General features: G+C 46.9%; 1 protein-coding gene across 2 annotated transcripts; it reads left to right on the top strand.

Moving 5' to 3' along the window:
- Positions 1 to 746: 746 nt before the first annotated feature.
- On the top strand, positions 747 to 20,749 carry SEH1L (SEH1 like nucleoporin). Of its 2 annotated transcripts, none has more exons than XM_066579517.1 (9): positions 747 to 903; positions 4,130 to 4,180; positions 7,093 to 7,239; positions 7,735 to 7,946; positions 8,967 to 9,065; positions 10,494 to 10,634; positions 13,213 to 13,370; positions 13,657 to 13,804; positions 20,341 to 20,749. In XM_066579517.1, the coding sequence occupies exons 1-9, from the start codon at positions 793 to 795 to the stop codon at positions 20,525 to 20,527; spliced, it is 1,254 nt and encodes a 417-aa protein (XP_066435614.1). In that variant the 5' UTR covers positions 747 to 792; the 3' UTR covers positions 20,528 to 20,749. The 2 variants fall into 2 exon arrangements, with proteins under 2 accessions (XP_066435614.1, XP_066435615.1); XM_066579518.1 differs by lacking the exon at positions 20,341 to 20,749 and adding an exon at positions 16,580 to 16,837 and having other exon boundaries at positions 751 to 903.
- Positions 20,750 to 21,212: the final 463 nt, after the last annotated feature.

Below are 21,212 nucleotides of genomic sequence, written 5' to 3'. Positions count from 1 at the left end.
TAAATGAAGTAGAATACGTGGAGAAAAACACAATGTCAGAATCACTGGGATATGCAAAACCTTTACGGAGTTATTCTATGTTAAAGTGACACGTCTGATTTCCGAAATTTGGCTTGTCACTAAGGCGCAAACAGGCTGGGTCACTAAGGGGTTAATGTCCATATTTCTGTATGTACATATGAATACACCTGCTACAACTACATGGTGTATTATGGTGCCCTGAGTAATAATGGACCTGGTGCCCAGCTTTGTGCTCACATTATGCCATAATGCCATGTAAACCTAAATAACGTCCACGGTTACACAGCGCCATAGTTAATGGTACCCAAAAACTCAGTGCCCACATACAGTCACGTGGTGACCACATAGTGCTGAGAATGACAAGCTTCGCCCAGCTGTGCTGCCCCCTTGTGTCTCTATCACACAACGGCTGCCATGTTATCCTGACTTCAAAATCCTATGTAGCTTTGTGTGGAAGAGAACAGCTCTGCAGGCTCACGCTCACTGTGTTATGGGGTTGCAATTATATGTACTATTGCCGGTCGCCATCATCAGACGACACAAGCCCCAGCGTACCCACCGGCCCTATGAGCAGTACGCATGCGCTCTCTTTCAGTTTCTTCACTGACACGTGACCCGACCATAACATCACGTGACCGCATGCGACCTCCTAGATGGCAGATACGTAAAGAGCGGCTAGTTTAGTGCATGCGTAGTTCCTAGTTGTAGGGATTGGCTGGTTTGTACAACGTGACCTCAGTCTCTTCCCCGCAGGCTGTAGTAGTGGTCGGCATGTTTGTGGCGCGGAGCATCTCGGCGGATCACAGAGATCTCATCCATGATGTCTCCTTTGATTTTCATGGCAGGAGAATGGCGACGTGCTCCAGTGATCAGAGCGTGAAAGTAAGTGGTTGTCGCGCGGATACCGCAGCTGTGGCCCCCTGCCCCATAGCGCAGGAGGTCTGCTATCACCTGGGGGGAGTGTGAGGCACCACTATAATTGGGGGAGAGGAGAGCACAGGGGGCTACAGACATCTGGGGAAGGGAGAGCGTGGGGGTCACAGAGAGCACGGGGCGACTATTGTCATCTGAGGGGAAGCATGTGGGGCTACTGTCATCCAGGGGGAGAGAGGGTGTGCCTGGGGGACTGCTGACGATTGGGGAGGCTGGGTGGGACTGCTGAAGGCTGGGGAGGGAAATGGGGGGTGGGACCACTGACGCGTATAGAGGGGGGGCCTCGGCGGGACCGCTGACGCGTATAGAGGGGGGGCCTCGGCGGGACCGCTGACGCGTATAGAGGGGGGGGCCTCGGCGGGACCGCTGACGCGTATAGAGGGGGGGGCCTCGGCGGGACCGCTGACGCGTATAGAGGGGGGGGCCTCGGCGGGACCGCTGACGCGTATAGAGGGGGGGGCCTCGGCGGGACCGCTGACGCGTATAGAGGGGGGGGGGGCCTCGGCGGGACCGCTGACGCGTATAGAGGGGGGGGGCCTCGGCGGGACCGCTGACGCGTATAGAGGGGGGGGCCTCGGCGGGACCGCTGACGCGTATAGAGGGGGGGGGCCTCGGCGGGACCGCTGACGCGTATAGAGGGGGGGGGCCTCGGCGGGACCGCTGGCGCGTATAGAGGGGGGGGCCTCGGCGGGACCGCTGGCGCGTATAGAGGGGGGGGCCTCGGCGGGACCGCTGGCGCGTATAGAGGGGGGAGCCTCGGCGGGACCGCTGGCGCGTATAGAGGGGGGAGCCTCGGCGGGACCGCTGGCGCGTATAGAGGGGGGAGCCTCGGCGGGACCGCTGGCGCGTATAGAGGGGGGGGGGCCCTCGGCGGGACCGCTGACGCCTATAGAGGGGGGGGGGCCCTCGGCGGGACCGCTGACGCCTATAGAGGGGGGGGGGCCCTCGGCGGGACCGCTGACGCCTATAGAGGGGGGGGGGCCCTCGGCGGGACCGCTGACGCCTATAGAGGGGGGGGGCCCTCGGCGGGACCGCTGACGCCTATAGAGGGGGGGGGGGCCCTCGGCGGGACCGCTGACGCCTATAGAGGGGGGGGGGCCCTCGGCGGGACCGCTGACGCCTATAGAGGGGGGGCCCTCGGCGGGACCGCTGACGCCTATAGAGGGGGGGCCCTCGGCGGGACCGCTGACGCCTATAGAGGGGGGGCCCTCGGCGGGACCGCTGACGCCTATAGAGGGGGGGCCCTCGGCGGGACCGCTGACGCCTATAGAGGGGGGGGGCCCTCGGCGGGACCGCTGACGCCTATAGAGGGGGGGGGCCCTCGGCGGGACCGCTGACGCCTATAGAGGGGGGGGGCCCTCGGCGGGACCGCTGACGCCTATAGAGGGGGGGGGCCCTCGGCGGGACCGCTGACGCCTATAGAGGGGGGGGGCCCTCGGCGGGACCGCTGACGCCTATAGAGGGGTATGGGGGCTCTCGGCGGGACCGCTGACGCCTATAGAGGGGTATGGGGGCTCGGCGGGACCGCTGACGCCTATAGAGGGGTATGGGGGCTCGGCGGGACCGCTGACGCCTATAGAGGGGTATGGGGGCTCGGCGGGACCGCTGACGCCTATAGAGGGGTATGGGGGCTCGGCGGGACCGCTGACGCCTATAGAGGGGTATGGGGGCTCGGCGGGACCGCTGACGCCTATAGAGGGGTATGGGGGCTCGGCGGGACCGCTGACGCCTATAGAGGGGTATGGGGGCTCGGCGGGACCGCTGACGCCTATAGAGGGGTATGGGGGCTCGGCGGGACCGCTGACGCCTATAGAGGGGTATGGGGGCTCGGCGGGACCGCTGACGCCTATAGAGGGGTATGGGGGCTCGGCGGGACCGCTGACGCCTATAGAGGGGTATGGGGGCTCGGCGGGACCGCTGACGCCTATAGAGGGGTATGGGGGCTCGGCGGGACCGCTGACGCCTATAGAGGGGTATGGGGGCTCGGCGGGACCGCTGACGCCTATAGAGGGGTATGGGGGCTCGGCGGGACCGCTGACGCCTATAGAGGGGTATGGGGGCTCGGCGGGACCGCTGACGCCTATAGAGGGGTATGGGGGCTCGGCGGGACCGCTGACGCCTATAGAGGGGTATGGGGGCTCGGCGGGACCGCTGACGCCTATAGAGGGGTATGGGGGCTCGGCGGGACCGCTGACGCCTATAGAGGGGTATGGGGGCTCGGCGGGACCGCTGACGCCTATAGAGGGGTATGGGGGCTCGGCGGGACCGCTGACGCCTATAGAGGGGTATGGGGGCTCGGCGGGACCGCTGACGCCTATAGAGGGGTATGGGGGCTCGGCGGGACCGCTGACGCCTATAGAGGGGGGGGGGGGGCGGGGGCATTGGTGGGACACGCTCTCCAACATGGGAATTCGCTGCTGATGCAAGGTGTTTTTTTTTATGTCATAACCGCCTGGCATCACTGGCGATCCTCAGTAGTGATCCTCCGCTGCGACTGTCAGAGGTTCGCTGAGTTTCTCCCATTGTTTTCAGTGTGAAGCCTGGCATTGCATCGCACTGCGCGCTCCAACAACTGGTGCGATGCTGCCGCCCGCCACACTGACAGCAGGCAATAGGCGCTGCGATGCGAGAGCATGCACAAGATAGAACATGGCGTGATTTATTTCCTACATCGCGGTGCCATGCAGGAGAACCTCGCTCATGTGGGACTTCATTCAAAAGAATGGGGTTCATATTTGTGCAGCTTGCAATGCACAAGCCTCGTGTGATTTTCTCGCTTGTGGCCTTAAAGTGTGATACAAATCATGAGCATTATCCGCACCCACTGATAGCTTATGCAGCCCCTCTGCAGGCTGTGGGTGACACGCTGTCCATACACAATACATTGCCAAGGGGCAGCGTTTTCTGCAGCGAATTAAAAAAAATCGCGCTGCGCATGTCCGTGATTTGCAGGCATATGCAGTCTCTGCCGGCAGAGCGTATGCACTGTGATGTGTAGAACGCTGCGGGAGGCCGAGGGCATGAGCCCTAATACCCCCTATGAACTCTGCCTGTAAGGCAGAAGCCGCTCCCGTGTTGTGCGGCAGGTAGGTTGGAGCAGAGTACTAATATTGGTTAAATAATATTGCGCTACTACATTGGTTGCGTTTGAACATTTTCATCTCCCTCGTTGCAGGTGTGGGACAAGAGTGAGAATGGCGACTGGCATTGTACTGCCAGCTGGAAGGTAAGATCTGGTTCTCTTTACTGGGAAGGCCTCCTGCAAACGGGCGGAAATTCCACAGCTGTATTTCCCGCAGAATTTCCGCCCGTACACGCCTGCATAGGATTGCATTACAGCACACAATCCTATGCAGACGGTCGCGATTTGTCGGCGCGAAATCCCGCGCAGAAAACAAATTGCGTCTTGCAATTCCCCAGCCGCCAGCTCCGGTCTGTGCATGTGTCGGCAGCCGGCACATGAAAGATCCGGGGCCGCGGGAGCAGGTGAGGGACGTGCTGCTCTCTGCAGGGGCCGCGGGAGCAGGTGAGGGACGTGCTGCTCTCTGCAGGGGCTCGGGTCGGGTCCTGCTGCGAGAACTCAGTCTCTGGAAATAGCCTGACATATGTATTAGAATATTGCTTGTATTGTTTGGACTGTAACACACTTGAATACATGACACATCGGGGATTTGGGAAAAGATGTAATATTACCTAAAACTTCCCTGTAGTCTCAGGAAGGGCAGGGGGCTAGGGCCACAGAGTAGACACAGAGTAGGCTATGACAACAAGTATGCAGGCTTTGTCCTACATACTGTTTGAGTGTTTCCAGACTGTGATAGTATGTTTTTTAAAATATATATATATATATATATATATATATATGTGTATATGTGTGTGTGTGTGTATATGTATATATGTGTGTGTGTGTATATATATATTTTTTTTAAAAACATACTATTACAGTCTGGAAAAGCAGTTAAAGGGGTTCTGACATGAAAAAAAAAAATTTGTACTCACCTGGCCTGGCCTGGCCCGATCGCCAGGCATGTCCCCTCCAGCCGGCATCTTCTTCTGTGCCTTTAAAGCAGAGCAGGAGCGGTCAAAAAGACCGCTTCCTGCTCTGGTCCGTCCGTCAGGCACTTCCGAGGTCAACGGACGGACCGCCACAGCAAGCAAGTCACAAGCAGTGCTTGTTGTGGGCGGCCCGTCCGTCCGGCTGAACTCCGGAGTACTGCGCATGCGCAGTGGAGACGCAGCCCGTCCTGACTCCTGTCAGAGGGCACCTCTCCACTGCGCATGCGCGCGATCCCGGAGCGGCGCGGTTGCTGGAGGAAGAAGACTGCCTGCCGGGAGGCATACTAGCACTTTCTGCTTAGGTTAAGCAGCGCTGCTGATTAGAGCCACCTGATTGGCTCTTCGGCACCACGTGACTGCACAGCGTGCACCAATCAGGTGGCTCTAGTCAGGCTGCTTAACCTAAGCAGAAAGTGCTAATATGCTGCCGGGAGATGACCCCCCGATGTCAACAACAACAGGAGAACAGGTAAGTATAAGATTTTTATGCTTTAGCAGCCATTAACCCATGGGTTCCCTGGGTCCATTAGGCAGACCAGGGAACAATGGCTGCTAAAGCATAAAAAAATTATTCATGTCAGAACCCCTTTAATTGCTCATTTATTACAATAACAGACACAAATTAGGCCCCCTGTCCACGGCAGTTTATTCGCCGGCGGTAAACCGACGGCCGACGCTTCCCATAGCATTGCTATGGAAAGCGCTGGCACCTTTCCACAAGCGGAGAATCATTGCGATTCTCCGCTCGCAGCGGACAATTCTCAGCATGCTGCGAATTGCCCCAATTCTCAGCGGTCAGCCTATCTATTAGATAGGGCTGACCTGCGGAGATTTGCCGGCGGCTCCCGCAGGATACAGCGTCGCCCGCGGACAGGGGGCCTTAGGGGGTTCACAAAATATTGTTCATATTGGGAACTAGTTCGACCACTCCGGGAGACAGTCTGAGTTTTTCTAATGTACAAACAATTAGAACTTCCATAGAAATCTATAAATAAATAAATAGACGAAGGACCCTTTTTTGGGGGGTAGAAGATTCTACAAATGTGCCTCTGTTCCCCCTTCAGCAATGCACTCGGCAGAGACGGCTGTGTTCTCTGTTGTGCATGAACCTGAACATTGTTGGCATGTTGTTTCTACTGGCAAGGGGATAAGCAGCTGCCAGGCATATCTGGAATCGCTTATCTCCGTGGTGGTGAACGTATGGTACACATACCTGAAGGGGCAATCGGAGCCCTCTTTGTAGGCATGCACTTTGTCGCCCTAGCACAGATGACAGTTGGGTAAACGACTACATGAGCGCTGACTTCACCGCTGAGGTCATTGGGGCTCATGCAGAGCATTTACACAGGCAGAGTTTTGATGCTGACTGAGGGCTTGGATAGATTGGTGTGATTTCCTCCCATTATGTTGCCGTAATAATGGCGGCCGCGTAACAGGGCGAACCAAAACCATTGATTTCAATTGTTTTGTTTTCACTAGCGGTATTCTTCTTGCCTGTTAATAGAGCATGCAAGAAAGATGGGGCTGGACTTATCTTCCTGCTCCCTTTTTTTTTTTTTATAAACTCGGGTGCACTAGCAAAGAATTTTGGCGTGGCACACGTAGTTGTGCTCAAGCCCATCTGTTTAAACCCTGAAAGTCAGCGATAACAAACTGCGAATGAGTAGTGAAATCTTTTTTTTTTCTTGCATTTCCACTGCACGATTATCCCTTAAATTTGTTCGTTTGGAAAATTAGCGCTCATGTAAATGGCAGTGTTGGCACTTTGCGATGACTAAGTGGGTTTTGGCTTGCAGTTTGGGCACTCGATCTCTAAAGGGTTCGCCATCTCTGGCTTCTCATCCTTTTTCCCGAATGCCACATTGCTAGTGGATGCCATCAAAAACGGAGAGATCCACAGGCAATTGGCTGGTCTTGGGTGTCCTAGGCGGCTCTGAATGGTGTGGTAAAGATGGTGGACTTGCCATTTTCAGGACTGTCCGTTTCACTGCTGTGATACATTGATAAATCTGATAAATATAAAGTGATAATATACGTGTAATTTTAACTTGTCAGTATACTAACTCTTGTGCCTGTGCTCAGACACACAGTGGGTCGGTCTGGCGGGTAACGTGGGCTCATCCAGAGTTCGGACAGGTGCTGGCTTCGTGTTCATTTGATAGAACGGCTGCCGTGTGGGAAGAAATTGTAGGCGAATCGAATGACAAACCTAGAGGACAAAGTCATTGGGTAAGGCCATCTGTGTTTTCATTGGAAGTACATGACTCTTGGAAAAACCACTGACACATCCTACCAATATAATACCACGTGCCTGGTAGGAGAACGAATATCTAGATCAGATGTACCAAGACCCAAATCATCTCCAGCATTTTACTATGCCCCAATATGTCACAATTGGGCTACCTTCACACGGCGAGTACAGTATTGGGCCAAGATACTCAGCCCTATATCGCACATGCCAACGTGCGTTTTTCACACCAGTGCATGGAGTTTTTAATTCAACATGCTTTGCATCACTTCTGTGAAATTGCGATCGCCGGGCATGTGTTTCACACGCGTCAAAGGATCGGAAGTGTTTGCCATTGATTTCAATGGAAGACCTCATCGCACGGCATGTGAGTGCCATGCAATGTCTTTAAAGGTCCCATTGAAAACAATAGGCGAGGCGTTTAACTTTATAAAGTACCAGTGGTTGTTTAATTGCTCACATTTGTGTATTCTTAGGTCAAAAGAACTACACTTGTAGACAGCAGGACCTCAGTGACGGATGTCAAGTTTGCTCCCAAGCACATTGGCTTAATGTTGGCAACCTGCTCTGCAGATGGAGTGGTGAGGATATACGAGGCTCCTGACGTCATGAATCTTAGCCAGTGGTCTCTGCAGCACGAAATATCTTGTAAACTGAGCTGTAGTTGTATTTCCTGGAATCCATCAAGGTATGTTGGTATCTTATCTCGGGTCCTGTGGGGCCGGCTAACTGCCTATAGAGAGACAACATAGTGGCTAGCTATTGTCCAGGAGGCTCAGCTAGATATAAGGCAGAATGCTAAGTGTTCAGATGAATGCAGCACCCTGGCCACACAACCAAAACCAGCCTGGTTGTAAGACAATACTACATGCATTGACCAAGGGAATGCCACATTGGTGCCACCTCCCAGTATACCAATGTATAGGCAAAACCATAAATATTGCCGAAACAAAGTTGTCCATCTCTATACCTACTGAAAGGGAATCCATAAAACCAGTGTCAGCCTATAGAATTGGCGGCAAAATAATCACTAAGCTTCCATTGTTTAATATTGGCCATATTGACAGTCCTATTAGAGGCTTAGTTTGAAGCCTATGGCGCTGATCAAACCTAAAATTCCAGCTTGCTGCACTATATCATCCCGAAGAATTTCAGAGGGTATAACGAAAACCAGATGGACCCCATTATATGCAATAGGGTCTGCTTGGTGACCTTTGATTCCATCATAGGAAGGATTGATTTGGGCAAGAATTCAGTTTTCCTGCTCCTATAATGCAGATATGAAAGTAGCTTAAAGTCTATGGAAGCCTTCATGCATGAAAAATCACTACATGCATAACTTACTAAGTCCCTGCAGAAAACAAGATGCCTCAAAGATGGTTAAATACCTTTCTTTCCCCCCATTTCACTCCTTTAGAAATTTTTTAAATGATTTTCAGTGCATAATATAGTACACTTAATACTATTGAATAATACAACTTGTGCCACGATCACAAGCCCCCAGACAGCTACACTGACTTAAAAATAAGGCTTATTATTTTTTGAAAGTGGGAAGAAGAAACCAAAAATAAAAAAAAAACTGGACTGCATTCTTAAGGACTATGAAGTAAATTGCTTTGCAGTGATAATTAGTTATGTTGGATTTGCTGTTGCTCCATGTTTTTTACTAAAAACCTTCTTGTATTATTATTTTTTTGCTATCCTTTAGTTCACGTGCTCATTCTCCTACTATAGCGGTGGGGAGTGATGACAGCAGCCCTAATATAATGGGAAAAGTTCAGATCTATGAATACAACGAGAACACAAGGTAAGTCTCTGGAATGTAAAACACTGGAGCCGACCTAGTCGGAGTACCCTTAGTTTGTAATGTTCCAAAGTGAACCTACAGTATATCTTCGGAACTGTAAACCGTAAAAACAAGAAAACCGCTTTAAAAACTAGCATCAAAATATAGGGGGAAGAGTAGGGTGTCCCAGTTTTGTGTCCGACACAGGGTGAAGAAATTGACTGTTATTAAGTAACTGCATTTTCTGGAGTGCGCTTGCTGTTTTCAGCTGCCTGCAGGAGTGAAAATGGCCAATGGAGTAGGAGCACTCCAAAGTGTAGGTACAATTTAAACATTTAATGACCCAAGATTACCCTGGTACAATCTAATAGCAATCCATGATTTTCAGGTATTATAAAAGGCAGTAAGGCTGGGTTCCCATGGGACTGAAATCTCGCAGCTTGGCCGCACCGAAAAGTTGCGAGATTTCCGTGGGAGAGCCGCAGCCTCAAAACCTGCGGGTTTTGGAGCGGTTTGACGGCCGGCATTCCATTGTGGCTGTCTCTCCCCATAGAGAGGAGTGAGGCCGCAACAAAATAAAAAAAGGATTGACATGCTGCGTCTGGCAACTCTGTGCTGCCCCGCCGGTTCTGCCCGGCTTTGCCACGACGGATTGAGCTCCCCATGTGGACGAAATTTTTGCAAAATCTGGTCTATATGGCTGGCTAATCCCGGGATTAGTAGCCGTGGGCAGATTTGCCACATGGAATTTTCGTGAAAAATCTGTGCCATGTGAACCCAGCCTAAGGGTTCTATTGGCTTTTTCTCATATCCTCATAAGTTGTAAGGGTTTCATTGGCCTCCTGTTTATCTAATTGCAAGGATAAAAAAAACAAAGCAGACCTTTTTTGGATTGAGAAATGGAACAAGAAACCCTGATAGAAATGCTATCCCATGGTCAACACAATAGATGACCTACAGGTACAATAAAGCAATGACCTCCTGCCGCAAGTCAGCTGCGGGACGACGCACCCGCCGTAAGATGTAGTATATTACCCGCTAGGACTATCTCTAGCATAAATGGGAAATCTGTTTGTATAATCTGTATCTTCCCCAGGGTTTGTTAATGCATTTCCTGCAGGATACTGCTGATTTATGGGATAGAAGAAAGTATTTATTCCAAAGTATTTACAGAATATTACGACCTCCCTGCCTAAGCTTGAATAAATCTGGGATGTAAGTCTTCAGTATCTGCCACCAGCAATACCCTATAGGAAAGAGACCGCATGTCTGGGGGGTCATTGGAGACCGTCTGCGGCTATTTAAAATAGATGAAAGGAAATCCTCTTTATGAAAATTCCTTAACAAGTGCTCCATCTTAAAATTGTAATTAGTTGTAGAAAATGCCTCTGTCGGAATTATCTGTGAAGGCTTCATGGGTGTCTAATTGATAAATGATTCTGCTTGCAGGAAATATGTCAAAGCTGAAACCTTCATGACGGTCACAGATCCTGTTCATGATATTGCCTTTGCTCCAAACCTTGGCAGATCCTTCCACATCTTGGCTGTAGCAAGTAAAGATGTTCGAATTTTTACTATGAAGCCTTTAAGGTGAGTGGTGGTGAACAACAACAAAATCTACAGTTCCCTTTCTAAAGATACTAGTAATTATTAGGAAATTATAGTACCAGTGTTTCTGGTGGCACAATGTGCCAAAGAACTGTGTTACATAATGTATCCTTCATAAACAGCACATTACATCCTGGTAGCTGCTGTCGGCTTATCCAGTATGCAGTATTTTCTACCAAACTGCAGAATAGCTCCTCCCACAGTAGTGACGTCACCACAGGTCCTGCAACCCGATTCCCACAAATTACACACTTGGCTCTACTACATTCATTCTGCCTGCACACATTACACACACAGCACATTACATCCTGGTAGCTGCTGTTGGCTTATACTGTATACAGTACTTTCTACCTAACTGCAGAATAGCTCCTCCCACAGCAGTGACGTCACCGCAGGTCCTTCAGCTGTCCCCATCTCTGTAGTGGAGGTTGGTTGATGTCTCCTGTCAGGACTGCTGAGTTGTGTGAGATAACAGCTTAGTTGTTTATTTTATTTTGTTATTTTTGTCCTCTCCTTCCAAGAGCTCTAACTCTGTTCTTCTTGTGTTGGTCAGGTTCTGTGTTTTATATATAACTGTAGCACATACATACATACATGTGATCGTTAGTAGTTTGATAAATGATTCTGCATCTGCAGTTATACCTAATGCGTCCTCCTTAATTGCAGTATCCATACAATGAAAAGGCCAAAGTAACTGTCTGCCTGTTACCTTTTTCATGGCTATACTGCTAAAGCGATTTTGATGAAGTTTGGCAGGGAGATAGCTTGCATCTTGAGACAGAACATGGGCTATGTTTTATTCAGAAATGTATAGAGTTCTCTAGGGGGCGCGACAAGACAAATTTATTTGGTGATACGCAGGCACACCTCTGCTCCCACGGCGAGGTGGAGGGGGGAAGAGGATGCACATCATAGGCCAGGCCTCCCCAAATGGGCAGACACCTGATGGCATACGTTGTTAACGCACATATGCGATTATTAAGCTAGCAGGAATACCCGGCATTGCCCGGGATTAAAATTTGAACGAAAGACACATTAACATTGATTTGAGATTTTAAAGAAAATCTGTGTTACCCATAGCAACCAATCATAACACAGTTTTTATTTTACCTCAGCAGTATAACAAATAGCAACCAATCACAGTGCAGCTTGTATTTTACCTCGGCTGTGTAAGAAATGGTTTCCTTTGGATCTTATTTCCGATCCATTTTTTTTGGTTTTCTTTTAATATACCGCGCAAGACAGATCTAGTACATGCCTCTAGTAGAGCTCGCAGCTGCGAAAATCACTAGAACCCAAGACCACACTGAGGCAAAAAGGCATCAAGCTGAAAGGCAAGCTGCTCTTAGAGCAATCTCAGGTCCACCAAACCCTAGATGCTGACCGTCCCGCGTCTCTCAGCTATACAGCAAAATGCAAATTAGATTAAAAGAATACAAAGTCCACGCTGACAAAGTTCCGGGTGACAAGCTAGTTGTATTAGAAGTGGGGGAAATAGTTCAACTCTGATATAAAGGGTGACAGGGATTTAAGTTTTTGGCATGTCTATTGTATAGGATGTGTTAACCATTCTAGATTTAAGGCCCTTTTACATGAAACGATTATCGGTTAAAAAAACGTTCAAAAAGTAAGTCATTCAGTGTAAACGCTGCTAACGATCTAACGATAAATTGTTCGCTTTTTTTTTCCTTGTTCATTTTATGTAGGCATAAAAATGATCATTGGCTCATTCACTAATTGTTCGGTTTAAATACCGATCGTTCAGTCGTTCTCTTATACAGTGAATGTGACCGACTGAACGATTTCTCGTTTGAACGCGCCAACGATGTATCTGCTGTATGAACAGGCGGCACGAGGGAACTCTGACATTGTTGGCTCCTTCAAACCATAAATCGTTTCCGGTGTAAATGGACTCTTATGCACAAGACATGATATGTTTCTGGAGCTCCTTGGTCTAACGTGGGCAGACTTTTCCTATCCTGCATCGATAGGCAGGTGTCCTGGCTTAACCCTTTCTAATCATGTTTCCCTGCCATTCACATCCTCCCTAGCTCTTATTTATTTTGGGTGGGAAAGCACGTTGTGGAATCCTTGCAATTGCTCAACGGAAATGCATGTACTGTCATGATGATTTTATTAGCAATTTTTTTTGAAAATTTAAACGTGAGTTTTATGTATATTACACTACATGAATATTATATTACATATGTATATTATACATCTAGTGTAACATACATATATTGGACTATGCAGAAGAGAGCTCCCGAAAATGCTAGCAAAAGAGCACTGCAAAGTCACAGGAACACAGCTGCAATATCGCTGTCAGCAGTGTGAACACAGCCTTAGGCAAATGGCGTAGTGATCTCATGCACATGTGTGAATGTGTTCATTAAGTTGCAAAATGTAACTCTGTGAGCTGGTAATTAGGTGTTAACCTATAGGTAAAGGAGTTCTCTCATGAACGCAGCTCTATTGTCCTATTTCTAATCCCAAGGGATATTCATATTAGTCTGGTGGCGCTCTGTTTTCATGTATGAATGCATATTTATCTATTTTTCAGGAAGGAGGTGACCTCTTCAGGGGGAGTCACAAAATTTGAAATTCACACGGTGGCACAGTTTGATAATCATAATTCCCAAGTGTGGCGTGTCAGCTGGAACATAACCGGCACGGTTTTGGCATCTTCCGGTGATGATGGAAATGTTCGTTTATGGAAAGGTGAATAGTTCCAGGAGGTTCTTGCCTGATTTATAGCAGGAAAGTTCCTAATTTTGTATCCAACTGTGTCCTTTACCCATGCGGTCCAGAGTCCTTTTTACGTGGGGTTGTTAATGGCCTCGATCAGTTGAATGTAGGTTTCCTTTGTTAATCCTGGAAATCTATGGACTAAATTTGTGTTTGCTTTGTCCTGTTAAAAAGCAACAAAAATAGAATTTTCATGGCCAAATGATCGCATGGTCTTACCCGATTAATACTTTGCTCTCATTTTTGGTGTTTTCTTCAGCAAACTACATGGACAATTGGAAATGCACTGGTGTCCTAAAAGGAGATGGAAACCCAGTAAATTCCAACCAGCAAGGATTCTCTGTGTCCTCTGTTGGGTCTACCAATCAAAGTTTACCTAACTCCGTTAATGGGTCATCTACAGCCAGGTAGGTAGTGCACAAAATAGCTTTTCCTTGATGAAATGACATTAAGTTTATAAATGTGTGGCATTGAATGTTATAGAATTAATATGAATGCCCTACTGTAGAAGGTCTGGTTATATTGATATCTGTATTAAAGGGGTTTTCTTGAGAAGCAAACACAGGCAGCCTCATAAGCATGAACGATTATCATTCACAAAATTGCTGGATTGTTCGACTTTTGATGATCGCTCCGTGTGAAGTCGGCCAAAGATCAAATGATGAATGATAATTCATTTGCTTATCGTTCATTTCATGCGAGCATTGGCTCATTCGCTAATCGTTTGCTTTAAATACTAATCGTTCAGTTCTCATTCGCTGGTACACTGAATGTGAGCCACTAACGATTTAGCAAGCGAATGATTTATCTGCCTAGATAAACAGAATGATAAATCACTCAGTCTAAAAACACCCTTAGGCTAACTTCGCACGGGCATGAGCGATATCAGGCTATGAATCCCGTCCCCATATCGCCCTCACCATCCATATGAAAGCCCTGTGAATGCGAGGTGTTTAGGGATGAAGGGAATTCCCGCTGCGGCTATCACAGCCATGGCAGAGGATCGCGGGGTTCTCCCATTGCTTTCAATGGGGCTGACGCTGCTGTCACCGGCCCCATTGAAAACAATGGGGATGCGATGCGTGAGCATACAGCCAGGTGGAACATGCCGCGATTTGTTTCTCGCATTGCGGTGCGATGCAGGAAAATATTGCTCATGCATATAACCCCATTTTTGACCCAAATAATTATGCTATACTCGCATCCGTGTCAGTCTCCATTTGTAGTCTCCATCACAAATCCTGTAACATTTGCTAGAAGGAATAGCTCTACATGCAGCTGTTCTCCTCATCAGTACATCTGGCACCAAAACGGAACCCAATGGACCCATTGTAAGTCAATCTACACCGGTGGTATCTGTCGTAGGGCGAATGCGCTTCTGTTATAAACTGCATTAACAATAATGAAACCCATTTATGGGCAATGAGGGCAGGGGTTTCGAGAGATCTTGATATATGAATAGTTGTGGTGTTCAGTCTGTCATCTAATAGTGGGGGCCAGAAAAAATGTACTAATTGTAATGCTTTCCTTTATAATAATTTTAAAAATGGGAAAAAATGGTCGATCTGCCTGGTTATACTAGGATTTATTCCCTGCTGCCATCTTAATTTGTAGCTAGCCAGATTTGCTATTGAAGACTCCTTCATTTATTTTGCGCACCCACAGACTTGGATGGGTGTTTTGCAAGGGGAATACACAATAAAATAGAACATGCTGCAATTTATTTTTTTTTCATGTGTGTGTGTGTACAAAAAAAGCGCATGCTTGAATACCTCAATGCAAATCAATGGGGTTTACGCTGTCCGTGTTATACGCGAAAAAAATATGCATGAAAATACGCCTGTGTGAAGGAGCCCTTATTGGTTTTCTCACACCTTTCCACAAAACAGATATAACTAACAGTACATTTATATGGAGTTTTTGGGTATGCTATGGGGTTCTGTCTCAGATGTCAAAAGCAACCATTCACTTTCATTAGAAAAACATAAATTGGGGACAGCGCTCCACCAATCTCAGTACAACTGTGTAAGATGAATAGGACTTACCCGGCGTTAGTGGGATAACAACCCGTGGTTCCCCACCAACACCTCCACGTCCTAGTAGACGTATATTAACTCCAAACAGGATCCATATGTCGTTCCCTTACATCCTGGGACAAACAGGAGAGCCGCCTTACAAGTCCTACCTTCTCATAGAAAGGGCCGACAAATGAAATAATACTAAGTTGCAGAAGAAGACCGTGGCGCTCGAAAAGGGAAGACTCCAAAAAAAAAATCCTTCTATAATACCAATATGGTTTTTATTTTTAAAATAGTGCAAGGCATTTCGTCGCTACAAACCGCGACTTCATCAAGGTGCTTGATGAAGTCACGGTTTATAGCAACGAAACGCGTTGCGCTATTTAGAAAATAGGAATCATATTGGTATTATGGAAGGATTATTTTTTATTTATTTTATTTTTTTTGGAGTCTTCCCTCTTCGAGTGCCGAGCTCTTTTTTTTTTTTTTTGCACTTAGTATTATTCCCTTTCATTACACAGGGTTTCTGTTCTTTTCTGCTTTTTCTGAAGTATAGAATAGTATAGTCAACTACGCTATTTGGAAATAATGGAAACCTTGTCAAACAGAGATCAAAGCGGTCTTAGGTCTGAAAATCGTTTTCTGCATTTGACCTATCCTCAGGATAGGTAATTAATTGGCTGGGGTCCACTGCTTGAGACCCCGGCTGATCAGCTGGTGGGGTGCCCACTGTTAGTGCCGCAATACACAGGGGTTGGAGCGGAAGCAGTTGAGTCCAACCCCCGTGTAGTGGCTGAGACTTGCAATTGCAGGTTCATCTGTCGTTAAAATCGGTAGCTATATCTAGAAATACGACTGCTTCCGCTCCAACCCATGTCTATTGCAGCAGTGACAGCGGGCGTACAATCAGCGGATTGGCCAGGGTCCTGAGCGGTGTGCTCCAGCCGATCAACTATTGATGACCTATCTTGATGGGTTATCAATAGTATTTCCCTGGAGAACCCCTTTTAATTGTGTTTTTTTTGTTGTTTGACTTAATGTGTGCTTTATTGATGTGGTTGTATGTCTAGTTGGTACAATGTATAATATTTTGCATCTCACTATAACCCGTTTTACCTGAGTGATGCCTTATTTCCCCTCCTGTTTGTATTGTGTCCCTAACAGAGTGCACAGTTGATGCCAAGCTAACCGGAGTAACTTTGCTGTTTAGCTGCTTGTTGCATGCACACACCAATGGATGCAAAGCTTTTTCTTCTTCAAGACACACGGGAAGCCTGCTTAATACTAAATATATTCGTTTGATATTTCGTCCTTTTGAAATTTATAAAAATGTTTTACGTTCTTTGTTGCTGACTGAATCAAGTATGTACTTTGATAAGATTTTTGATATTCTGTACAAATAAATGGATTAGGGGAAATATTTGCCTTTTGTGTTCGTGTATTTAATGATCCGTGATCCGGTGCCCCACCGCCTGTCAAACATTAAAAATCACTATATAGGCACTATATATGGAAGTACTCCAATATTTAGTGCAAATGATCGCAAGTTCTATTAGCTATGGAGATGAGATATAAAAAGACAGTAAAAGGTTTAATACAATAAAAGTTATTTGAACTTAGATTTTTTTTTCCACCTATTTTTCCCATAATAAAATCCAACCAAGGAAAAAGCTACATAATTATTATTGGTGTTTTGGTAAAAGTCCAAACTATTAACATATCACAATGTTTGTCCCCTATGATAAACACACACAAGGCCAAAGTAAAAAAGTGGGGGTATATTGGTAGCTTGGGTCCCAAAGCAGTTGATTTAAAAAATGATCAAAAAGGTGTATGTATCCCAAAATGGAACTAATAAAAACTACAGCCCTCTATGGAAATAAATCCTCATACAGTTCAATTGCTGAACGAGAAACCTAGAACATAAAACTTTTTTGGATCACCATAATTGTACTGAACCACAAAGTTCTGTCATTCTTGCTGCACTACGAACGGGGGGGGGGGAGGTTAAGCAGTATATTTTCTCTATGGGGGGGGGGGGGGGCGCTCCTTTTTTTTCGCAGCCAAAACGTTTACTATTAAAGTGAATGGGATTGAAGCAAATTCTGTTCACATGTAGAGGAAAAAAAATGTTGTGGATTTTTTGCTGTAATTAAACTGTAAGCATCCTGCGGATTTGCTGTGTAACCGCTACGGTAATTCTGCAGTGGAACCGCAGCATTTCTGCAGGGTCTGAATAAACAATTAAGAGTTTTCTAAAATTCAAAAAGTAGAAAAAAAAGGCCCACTTTCCAGCAGTGTCCCCTGATCCAGTACTGCCGGTGCGATCCCAGAAGTGGCTGCAGCAGTCGCACGCCTCTCATAACTCGCATGACCATTCAACAACCACTGGCCTCTGGCTTGTCCAGCTTTGAACTAATGATTACGTATCCTGAGGTGTAAGTACTCCTTGGCTATGATAATACAGGGGAAGCAAAAACCCGTGGCAACAGCACTCATACACATTTAATCCAACCTCTATTATACGCTGCGCATAAAACTAAGGGAATACTTTAATTTATATATAGGATCTCAATGAAGACGTGTGGAGTAGGAGCTTGGTCTGATCTGTGCAAAGAACAGGGTGCAAGTGGTGGACCTGCCAATTCTGGGGCTTCCGGGAAATGCCAGTTGGGCTGGGAACATGGGTCCCACTACAGAATGTCGGACATTCATGCCACTTTTATGGAGTCTTTCTGAGTCTGATGGGTTGCTGCCCTTCTACAGCCATGCCCAGCTCCCCTCATGTAACACCTGTGTCCTGCTCGCTGCTCTGGAAACCCCTCAAATTAGACATGGCACACCTTCATGCGACTGCACGTATGAAAGTGCCATCCTGGAAAGAGCAGGATGACCTGTGCAACCTGATTGGGCTGCAGATACCGCTTTCTGCTACTAGTAGTGACAAGAATTATAGTAAAAGGCAAAATAATTGGGAAGGATAGGGAGAGGGTAACCTTGGGCGCCACCTGCCAAACTCTTAGCGTTTTGGGGTATGTTTTGCTGTTGCCTCTCCAGTGCAGCTATAGTTGCGTTCATTTGCACCACAGCAAGTAAAATTGATTCATGATTGCTTATGCTTCCTTACCGAACAGATTGCTATGCCTGACGTTTAAGTCACTTCGGGCTAATGCTGTGATGCTTCAGGTTGCCTTAACACAGGCGAGATTTGTTTGTTGCGAGACCCATCAATTTCACACAAATATGAACCTCATTCTTTTGAGTGGGATCATACACATGAGCGATGTTTTCCTGCATGGCACCGCGCTGCAAGAAACATATTGCAGCCTGTTCTATCTTTCTACATGTTCTCACACCAGAGAATGCGTTCAATGAGGTTGGCGGCAGTATCGCACCACCTAGGTGCATGTGATGCCAGGTCTCCCATCGAAAAGAATGGGTCAGCCACGGCGGACGATCGCTATATCCCCGAAATGCTGAAAGGCTGTTATGACATAACAACGCCACGCATCTGCAGGGAATTCTCATGGTGGCGAGTGTGATATCATGCCCGCCCGTGTGACGCTAGCATAAGTGTTCACTTAAATTTTTTTTTTTCCAGCAGAGCATTTACAAACTGCATTAAAATACAAAGTTCTTAGTGCATATTTCAATCAAAATATGTGGCCACATCTGCCATGTGAAGGCAACCTTCATTTAGATGAAAACCTGCACTGACGTGTTCGCCCCAAATGCACTCGAGGAAGTGAGACCCTGCTGTGTAATCCTAATAATAAATCTTGGGACAGATGTAAACAGCAAATGCGCAAAAAAAAAACGAATTTCATTAGCACTCCGTACAAATAAATTACATGTACAGAGGTACGTAAGCCATGGCTGTGACCCTATAGTACAGGCAAAAATACATGACGGCAAAAAAAACTGCAAATCATGGCTGTATAGAACATGCCGCGGTTTTGTATTATAGCAATATCGCGGGCTACAAAACATCGCTCATGTGAAAGAACCTATTTAAAACCATGGGCTTCTCATACATGTGTTTTGTAGCAATGTCACATTGCTGCAAAATTGCACAATTTTTGTAGCCTGTGTGAAAGCAGCCTTAGGATTACTCAGCTAATACACTGCAGTATTTCTGTACTGCAGTATATTGTCATTTCCTTGCTAGTACTGGTTATGGCATACCTGGCTGTCACTATTTAAGCCTCATGATAAGCATTGATCTCTGCATGTAAGCAATTAATGCAGCAGGGGGCTGGCTATCAATCACAGCTGCCTCCTTCTGCAGATGGCGCTGCCTCAGCTCCTGAGCCCATGCCATCCATATGACATAAATGTAAAAAAACCCTTTTGGACTTTAGCACATGTACTTAAAGTATAATAAATCACTGTGACGTGTCAAAAACCTATTTAAAAGTTTACTTATACTTTAAAGGGAGCGATGTACTCAGCTATTTTCATCAGCCCAACAGCGGATCGACTGCTGCTCCACTGAAACTCGTTACTGTGGGTGGTGTAATGAGTAGGAACGGGGGACACGAGACCCCCTTCCTATGATTGCTGAGGGTGCCAGTGCTGAGACTATCCTGTGGATAGATGATAAATGATGATTCTAAGAAAACCACTCTAAAGTCATTTTACACAGGATGAGTGTTAAGCGCCCGGCGGTCGACCCGACAATTATCGCTCTGTGAATGGAGGCAGAGCGGGCCAGTGATCGCTTTTGGTCACCTGCATCCATTCACAATAAACAAGCAGTGATTCATAGATGAACCATTGCCTGTTTACCATTAAATGGTGCTGTATCCTATTAAATCATGATTTCTGTGTTTGCATTATATTCTACTTACTTTACTCTACTTCTATGATTTTTAATACAAATTTGTTCTTCCTTCCGTGGTTGTCTATTCTTTCCATTGTTTCAGGCGTTTCTTTCCCCACCTGGATAATTCAAAGGTTGGCTCAAGATGGTCCAATTATGCTCACTTTATCCCGTCACCTTCTCTGGTAGTGAACCCTTGTGAGACGGACCCATCAAGCCCTACCCGTTCTCACCCTCGCAGGCGATACAACCCCGCACCTCTTAAGCCTCTACCTGAACAAGGACTGTAACTCTAGAATGTTTAAGATTTCATTTTTTAATAGGGAGAGAGATCATGGATATACAGAGTCTGTGTGTATAGTAATCTCATACATACACTATCTATTTTGAATCCCTTATACAGTTTTTCTTTATTTAGTTGCACATACAATCCTACTTTTAAGTTGCCAGTTATACTGTGGTTACCCTGAAGTGCCAAATCGTTTCATTCTTCACCTACACAACCTTCATGGAAATACAGAAGTCTGTAAATGTTTCAGATTTGTAAAACATGTTTGAATAAACGTAGTTCAGCTGCTGCCTACATTGTGTGGTTTATTTTATGTTACTGCAAAAGTATTTGTAGTACAAGAAATAACTAATCATGTGTTTGTGTGTACAAATATGACAGTTACATTCCTTCGAAGGGAATCTGTCTCTTAATGGAGAATTTATGCCTACTTTAAAGGGGTTTTCAAATGAGATACTATTGATTAACTATCATCAGGATAGCTCATCAATAGTTGATCAGCCGGGGTCCGCCACTTGGGACCCTAACTGATCAGCTGAGCAGGCACATGCTATCAGCGTCACAATAACAGAGGATTGCTGGGATCAGAGATTCACCATTGAGCTAGAGCGTGTAAATAACAGAGGAAGCCTTCGCACCGACCTCCGTATAGTGGCCAGCGCTTCTAACTGCAGGCACAGCTTTCA

Source organism: Eleutherodactylus coqui, chromosome 9, assembly GCF_035609145.1.
Source record: "Eleutherodactylus coqui strain aEleCoq1 chromosome 9, aEleCoq1.hap1, whole genome shotgun sequence".
NCBI classification, from domain to species: domain Eukaryota; kingdom Metazoa; phylum Chordata; class Amphibia; order Anura; family Eleutherodactylidae; genus Eleutherodactylus; species Eleutherodactylus coqui.
Note: the sequence above shows the minus strand (reverse complement) of the source record. Positions and strands in the feature narration are given on the sequence as shown.